This window comes from Cynoglossus semilaevis, chromosome 17, assembly GCF_000523025.1.
Source record: "Cynoglossus semilaevis isolate Cse_v1.0 chromosome 17, Cse_v1.0, whole genome shotgun sequence".
NCBI classification, from domain to species: Eukaryota; Metazoa; Chordata; class Actinopteri; order Pleuronectiformes; family Cynoglossidae; genus Cynoglossus; species Cynoglossus semilaevis.
In genome coordinates this window covers 1,509,657-1,517,284 of record NC_024323.1, presented here as the reverse complement: position 1 = coordinate 1,517,284, position 7,628 = coordinate 1,509,657, and the positions used below count along the sequence as shown (strand labels likewise).

The 7,628-nt window shown below is 37.3% G+C and overlaps 2 protein-coding genes and 1 pseudogene across 2 annotated transcripts; 1 reads left to right on the top strand and 2 right to left on the bottom strand.

Moving 5' to 3' along the window:
- Nucleotides 1-292: 292 nt before the first annotated feature.
- On the bottom strand, nt 293-1,767 carry LOC103392591 (hemoglobin subunit alpha-1-like). The gene is made up of 3 exons (XM_025064683.1): nt 1,609-1,767; nt 1,310-1,517; nt 293-498 (listed from the first exon to the last, which is right to left on the bottom strand). Exons 1-3 carry the CDS (start codon nt 1,701-1,703, stop codon nt 370-372), a joined length of 432 nt encoding a protein of 143 aa, XP_024920451.1. The 5' UTR covers nt 1,704-1,767; the 3' UTR covers nt 293-369.
- A 1,839-nt stretch (nt 1,768-3,606) lies between these two features.
- LOC112488437 (uncharacterized) lies at nt 3,607-4,922 on the top strand. Its single transcript, XM_025064682.1, has 3 exons — nt 3,607-4,502; nt 4,589-4,664; nt 4,747-4,922. The coding sequence occupies exons 1-3, from the start codon at nt 4,066-4,068 to the stop codon at nt 4,873-4,875; spliced, it is 642 nt and encodes a 213-aa protein (XP_024920450.1). The 5' UTR covers nt 3,607-4,065; the 3' UTR covers nt 4,876-4,922.
- A 918-nt stretch (nt 4,923-5,840) lies between these two features.
- LOC112486260 (hemoglobin embryonic subunit alpha-like) lies at nt 5,841-7,411 on the bottom strand (annotated as a pseudogene).
- Nucleotides 7,412-7,628: the final 217 nt, after the last annotated feature.

The following is a 7,628-nucleotide window of genomic DNA, read 5'->3' as shown; positions in this document are numbered from 1 at the left end:
CATTTTATAAAGTTAATGGCAATTAAAAACATGGATAAAAATGGCCACCTTTTATATAAACATATACGTCTAGGTGTTTTAACTAAGTACGACACACATGAAGGCAATTGTTTATGTTAATGTTGTTTGAGCCTTCCACAGACGCTGGAATAGTATTAGTAAACTAAATATTATAAATAAAATAATTTTTTTTTACAAGTATAAATAAAAAAGTATATACGTTTTATACTTTTTTATGTATACTTGTAAAAAAACTTCTTGCAGGTAAAAAAAATGACACACAAACATAAACTGATGGCATTTCATATTTTATTTTAACTGTCTCGGTGGCAGAGAAGGTCAGACCGTCTTGATGGCCCTGTTTGAACTTTATCTGTATCTCTCAGACAGGGCACGGGCAACAGCGGCCAGGAATTTGTCCATGGCCAAGTGGACATCAGGGGTGAAGTCATCAGGGAAATAGTTGGCCATAACCACAAGGATGTTGTGGGATAACATCTGCAGACAGACAGTGGCGACGCATAAAGAGAGACGAGGAAAATTTATATTTCAATGTGTGATTATGGCTGCCACCACTCAGCCCTCCGCCCTATTATATTTTTCAAATACAAAAATATACATTCTCTTATTTGACCTAGTTGTTCTCCATATGTCAGCACTTCATTTGGTAAGTTTAAGATGCTTTCAGATGTAAAAAATTATATTAGGTAAAAAGACATAAATAGTCATATTGTAGTAATAGTGTTCTTCATGGAATTATTAACATTAATATTTCCTTTTTTTTTGGTTCACCCCAAATAGAGAAAAACTTTATATTATTTCTACATTATTGAACCTTTCCTAAAAGCTTAAACTATCTATTTTATTTTTTTGTTTAATTACAAGGTCAAGTGTTTAGGCTAATACCGTGAGAAGTGTAGCTGTAACTCAATATGTAAAATATAATTCATATTTATTCAGCAGCCTTTACTTTAATTCGACCACAATCTTTTGGACATTTAACACAAGTATGCCAAAAAATTAAAATATTTATCTTTTGAAAAAAAAGAAGCAATTATCTATCTTATTTACTGATGACACTTTTATTATTTATTTATGTGTGACACATGAATTTTGCAGCTTATTGCAGAATCTACACAAATGTTGAGTTGTGTAGAGTTGAATTAGAGGCAGAAACTATTCAGTTTTGCAGATTAGAACTTCTACACCCTTTTTTTCGCAAAATATACATTATATAAATAATATATTACATTAAAATATTATACAAAAAAAGGTTAGCTAACTAAAAATAATAGACTACACTTTCTACCTTGAAGTTGCTTGGGTCCACTCTCAGGGTAAAGGCGTGCAGTTGACTTAGTTCCAGCAGGGCATTATTAAGGTCACCCATCAGAGTAATGGCATCACCAATTGCATCCATTATTTTCTTGCCATGTTTCCTCACATTGTGAGAGCTCGGACTTTTATCCTTCCAGTGGTCGAAATAAGTCTTGGTCTGAGGGTAGACCACCAGCATCCTGAAAGGAAAAAAAAATGTCAACAAACGAGACAAATTCTATGATGAAACGTATACGGTCATTATATCCAGAAGTCAGGTTTATTACGTACCTGCCCAGAGCATCGGCTCCGATTTCTGCAGCCCTGCTGGACGCCTTGCCCCAGAAGCCACTGATGACGGCCTTGTCGTCGTCATTGAGACTCATCTTGGCCGTTTTTGTTTTTTTTTTAACAAAATGTGCGATCCAAATTCAAAGGGCTTTTATATATTCACATGAAGTCACACCCCGTAAGCTAGTCGAGAGATATCAAGCAATTTGGACCGCATCCAAGTGACATGGAGTAGCTGGCATGAGATTAAAACACTGTCGTGAGGACAGTGACTCTTGACACACACAACAGGCAAACAATGAAATGGAGTGAATAAATAAAGTAAATGTAACTAGTACACACACAAAATCGATCTAATTTCCCCCTAGTGACCAATGCAACGACCAATGTGATCAGTATTTTATGCAGCGGACTCAGTGTGTTGTGTTTACTTATGTGTAATGTGGGTTAAATTGGACATTTATTTCATTTTAAGTAGTTTGAGAGATTTTTTTGTATCTAAAATTATAGACACACAGCACAGGACTAACTAACTAGCTATACTCTCAGCTATGCATAGTAATATGCAAATAATTTACTATGTTCAGTAACTCAGAACAGGTGCTACATATATATATATATATATATATATATACTGTATATATATAAAGTGTATTCCATGTACTGATTTTACACCTAGCCTCAAGAGTCCATTGATGTTAAAGGATAAGTAAACCAGCTGACACAGAGCCGATGAGGTCACAACGTGACGAAGAAGCAAACACTTATCTGGTCCAGATGTTTTCAGAGGGCGGATCCATTCAGAGGTCGGAGGATGACATTTGTAGGACATGCTGCCGCAGGCCAGAAATAGGGGATATACTGTAATAATAAAAGGTTGAATTTGTATTTATTTTGTATTATTATTTTTCATTTTTCAGTAACATTTAAGTAATGGAACTGGAGCATGAGGCGTAAACGAGTAAGCAAAATGCCTTGCAATAAAAGTCCTTAAGCGCCCTCCAGTGGACAGAGCTGTCCAGCACACTTGAACAGGAAATAAGAAATCCATATTATTCAAATTATATTACACTACTATTCAAAATATATCATAAAGAAAAACAAAATTATATATATACATGTATATATATATATATATATACTACGATCTTATAAACCTTCCTTTTTACTTTGCTGCTATCTCCTAATATCAATATGTCTTAATATTATTCTTACTAATGATATTTATGCATGTTCACATCACTGATTTTCAAAATACATTTTATCAGGAGGAACTTGCAAAGTATTTCCAAAGTATAAGTGGGAAACAACAGCTCCATTTACAAAAAAAAACGGTACGCAGGCAACAGCTTGTAACGATGTAAGATAGTGGATAGATACATTGTCAAAAAACATCAATTATTATTGTTTACAAGAAGAATGTTAATTTTTGGAATTTAGTAAAAACACCACTGGTGTTTACCTGTCACTTTTGACTCTGAGGCACAGACAGCTCAGCTGTTGAGACCTCCACCCCTGGACCCTCGTCGCCTCCATCATCCACCCAAAGACAACAGCTGTGTCACTAGTGATGAGACGGAATCTACAAACACAGGCTCAAACGAGATATAACAAGATAAAACGCACAGTTTTTTTGTCATTCCTTTCCCATAGATTATTGTGTTATTACGTGTACTTTGTCTTATGTTGGCCGTTTTCCTAATACTAATAAAAAATTATATATATAAATTATTTGTGATTTGTGATATTTAATATCTAATAATCATCTGTTTTGATCATCTGGCTAATATATATAATTTTAGCCAAAGTTATATTTATTGGTAAAGTCAGCAACCTTTAATGACAATTTTATATATAAAGTGTATTATATATATTTTTTAATTATTTTTAGTTTTTTTTTTGGCATTTTTTTTAATTATTTTTAGTTTTTTTTTTTTTGGCATACTTTTTTATATATGTGTTCGAGATTGTACTAAATGAAGACTCTTATAAATGGCAAACCTACAATTCTTACTGTAGTATTTTGAAACCAGACTCCAATGAGAAGTCGCTAGAGAGTTAACAGCTACTGGAGACACTGACATCCACCTCATATTTTTTAGCACTCTGGACAGTGACTTAAAGGACAGGGAGGGGTGTGTGGGGGTGAAGTGGGAAGCAATATGGTAGATCTCTGTACCTTTGGCGTTATCTCTGCTGAACATGCATGCTATTTTTAAGTCGGGTAGACACGCGTACAACAAACAGTCCACCTGGAGTTTAAATACAGTATGTATAGAGGTACTTTTTTTTTTTTAATTAAAAAATATATTATTTTATGGTGTCCACAGATATCTGAGTATTTCAGCCTAGGGGAAATAATTTTGGTTTCGATCGGCAGTCCCCAACTTTTTTTGTACCAACCGCTACTGGTCCCCAGACCGCAGATTGGGCCTCCTTAGTCTAGATAGACCCTTAATGTCACATATGACAAATCGCTTTTTTTACACGACAGAATGTAAAACAACTGAAGCCCAAATATGGACCAGATCAGTCAATTCTCATATAAATCATGTTTGGCCCACATCTGTTGTGTATGGGCCAGATAAAAGACCAATGTCACTCCAAGAGTGGCCTACATGCTATTCGCTTTTTTTTTTTTCTCTTCAAAGCTGCAAGTCATCTGTTGTTACGCCTTTTGAAGCCTCTATCTCCGAGCAGGTCCTGGGCGTGACCGTGCTTTGTTTTGAGCATAAAAGACTCCACGCGTGCAGACACGCATCACAGCACTTAGCAAGCATCAAGGAACCAGCCACCATGACCACTCTCACTGCTAAAGACAAGGCCGCCGTCAGAGCCTTCTGGGACAAAATCTCAGGACATGTAGAGACGATCGGCAAAAGCTCTCTGTCCAGGTAAGATCAAAGGCACTTCTGTGTGGAGGCCAGCGATACTTTTAGTTTTACTTGCCAGTTCTGTGACGGTTTCGCTGTCCCCGCAGGCTGATCACAGTCTACCCTCAGAGCAAGACCTACTTCTCTCACTGGAAGGACGGAGTGGACCCTGTGAACTTCAAGGTGAGCAGACCAGGTAATTTTAAGGACACCACTTGTGTGTAATCCAGACTGTGATGCTTACTTGAATCTTTTATCGCCACAGCTTCTCTCCCAAAACATCCTGGTGGTCATGGCCATCATGTTCCCCGCTGACTTCACTCCTGAGGTCCATGTGGCCATGGACAAGTTCCTGGCTGCTTTGGCTCTGGCTCTGTCTGAGAAATACAGATAAACAGCTGCAGAGGGAGGAAAACAATAAAACATGAAGTTCAAAACGAATGAAGTTCTTGGCTCTTTAATGATGACTTGGTTTGTCCTTTGAAATGAATGGTATTTAAACCTTTGAATCCAACGGTACAAACACATACAGTAGGTGTCAATTTATACATCAAGAGAATACAATGAGTATAAAATTCTAAAAAATATATAAATTATGCAAAATAAATAGACACAGACATAATAAACTATTAAAGAATGAAACAAGCAAAACAAACTTTTTTAAAGCAATATTGAGATTGCACATATGACTATTTCTATACAGCTGATGCAGTTGTTAAATATATTTCGACTGACAATGTTTGGGGGCCACTACCCAGCTACTTTAGTAAACACTGCATTACACCAATCCTTTTTCTTGCCCTACTTGAAAACAATGCAAGAAATAAAGAAATTAAAGGAAGATTGAGTCATTTTTTCAATGAGTGTGGTTTTTCCTTAAGACCGCTAATTTGCAACATAGAAAGTGTTTTTCTCTTATAACATTAACTTTGTCTTCCAATCTGTAAAAGAACACAGCCATCATACTACGTTACTGCAGTACGAAGTTTTTTTTTTATTTTGAGTCAGAACTCACACACTGTTCCTAAATACTACTTACTATTCAACAAAAGCACACCAGAGACACGGTACGGGCAGTTAATATTTATCCTATAAGGTTTTTAAAATGTAATGTTCAATATCCACTCGTTTAAAGTGTGAAGTTATCTCAAGACATCTTAAAAACACTACAGGCGTCATTCATTATGAGTCGGCTATTCCTGCCAATATGGCGGTGTAAACAAAGCTAATTGCATGACGTCCAGCGTTCTAATGATTTTTTTGTTGCTGTCACATGAGGTGCGTTCAAATACCATCAGAAACTTGAGATTCCTGTGCAGGACGTTTTTCTTTTTTTTTGTTTTTAATTTTTTTTTTTAAAACTCAACTGATGAGGTTTAAAATGTACAACACTACAGATACTTCAGACAAAACATACGTCAAAGTCAAAGTAAAATGACTGTTTCAAGTAAAGGTTTGAAAAAGGAAAAGTGCGTCTAAAATAAACCAATGACAGTAACGAGAGTAAATGTATTTCATTACTTTGCACCTCTGCGTAAGCTGTTCATAATTAGGATGGACCAGAAGGAGATGTGAGGGAGGACGGGGGGGGTGGTGATGTCACACTTGTAAACAAAGTGACTAAAATATGTCTCCTTTATTAACCTGTGACGTCCCTCTTTATCCCCCCCCCATCAGGGCAGCATAAAAAAAACCGAACACATCGTTTACTTTGGGTTCTATCCAGACTGAAAAATGTCACACACAAACTATATTTTTTTTTTCAAGATATAACAAAAGTCATCACCAAAGAGCCAGGATTTTTTTTTTTTTTTGCTTTGAAATATTTTCTTTATTTGCTATGACAAACTCAAAGAATAAACTGTTGAGCTTCAGCCCTCTGTGTTTTCTCCCTCTGCAGCTGTTTATCTGTATTTCTCACACAGAGCCAGAGCCAAAGCAGCCAGGAACTTGTCCATGGCCACATGGACCTCAGGAGTGAACGGGGAACAAGATGGCCAATGCCCCCCAGGATGTTCTGGAAGAAAGTCTGCAAAAAAAAAAAAAGAATAAATAAAATAAAAATCAACACATCAAACTCATTGAAACTCTCCATGCAGCCCTCTCCTTATTAAAACGTCCGCTCACCTTGAAGTTCACAGGGTCCACTCTCAGGGTGAAGGCGTGGAGTTCAGCAGACCCCCCTTCAGGTCATCGATCTTAGACACGGCATCACTGATTGCAGTCATCACGGTGATTCCGTGCTTCTTAACTGGCTCTGAGGTAGGGGTGACATCCTTCCAGTGAGAGAAGTAGGTCTTGGTCTGAGGGTAGACCGTCATCAGCCTGTGGGGACAGCGAAAGAAACAAAATAACGTCATAAAAAGTAATTACAACATGTACAAAAAATATCAGGACGTGTGCTGATGTGTTCTTGTGCTCTTACCTGGCCAATGAGTCTTTGCCAATGTCCTCTATGTAGCCAGAGATTATCTCCCAGAAGGCTCTGACGGCAGCTTTGTCTTTGGCGGTGAGACTGGTCATCGTGGCTGTTACTTCGAGTGTTGCCGAGTGTTGTGACAGGCTCCAAAACAGCAAGACTTTTATGCTCAAAACAAAGCATGGTCACACCCAGGACCACCTCTCAGATAGGGGCTTCGAGAGGCGTTTCAAGAGATTACGCGCAGCGATTGAGTCCACACGGTGTGCGTCATATATTGCATTCTCACGTTTTGAAAACCGGGTCATTAACATGCTTGAAAATTTGTTGAGTTGGCTTTGACTCATTTGAAATCATATTTTCTAACATTCTTATATTGTTATGCGCAGACTGGTAATTTCTATAAACATTTTCATACCGTAGCTCGACCCTCCCCTCATCATGGTGGGGTGGACCCTCAGTGACTTGCAGCACTAAAAAAAAGTCTGCATGTACACTGAGATAAGATTATGTATAGAAACATTGACGGTACAGTGTTGTCTCTCTCTCTAGAAACATTGACGGTACAGTGTTGTCTTTCTCTCTCTTTCTTTCTTTCTTTTCTCTTTAATCTCGTGCCATAAATGAAAAACCCAAAGACCGCTGTCCTTGGTGCTGAACCAGGGAACCTTGCAAATTATGAAAAAATGCCACAGCAATTATGGAATTTTCATGTCATTGCCTTTTAG

Coding starts and splice junctions, on each gene's coding strand:
- LOC103392591 (XM_025064683.1), bottom strand. CDS start 1,703: ATGAGTCTCAATGACGACGACAAGGCCGTCATCAGTGGCTTCTGGGGC. Junction 1,518..1,608: donor GGAGCCGATGCTCTGGGCAG/GTACGTAATAAA, acceptor TTTTCCTTTCAG/GATGCTGGTGGTCTACCCTC. Junction 499..1,309: donor TGGACCCAAGCAACTTCAAG/GTAGAAAGTGTA, acceptor GTCTGTCTGCAG/ATGTTATCCCACAACATCCT.
- LOC112488437 (XM_025064682.1), top strand. CDS start 4,066: ATGTCACATATGACAAATCGCTTTTTTTACACGACAGAATGTAAAACA. Junction 4,503..4,588: donor GGCAAAAGCTCTCTGTCCAG/GTAAGATCAAAG, acceptor CTGTCCCCGCAG/GCTGATCACAGTCTACCCTC. Junction 4,665..4,746: donor TGGACCCTGTGAACTTCAAG/GTGAGCAGACCA, acceptor TTATCGCCACAG/CTTCTCTCCCAAAACATCCT.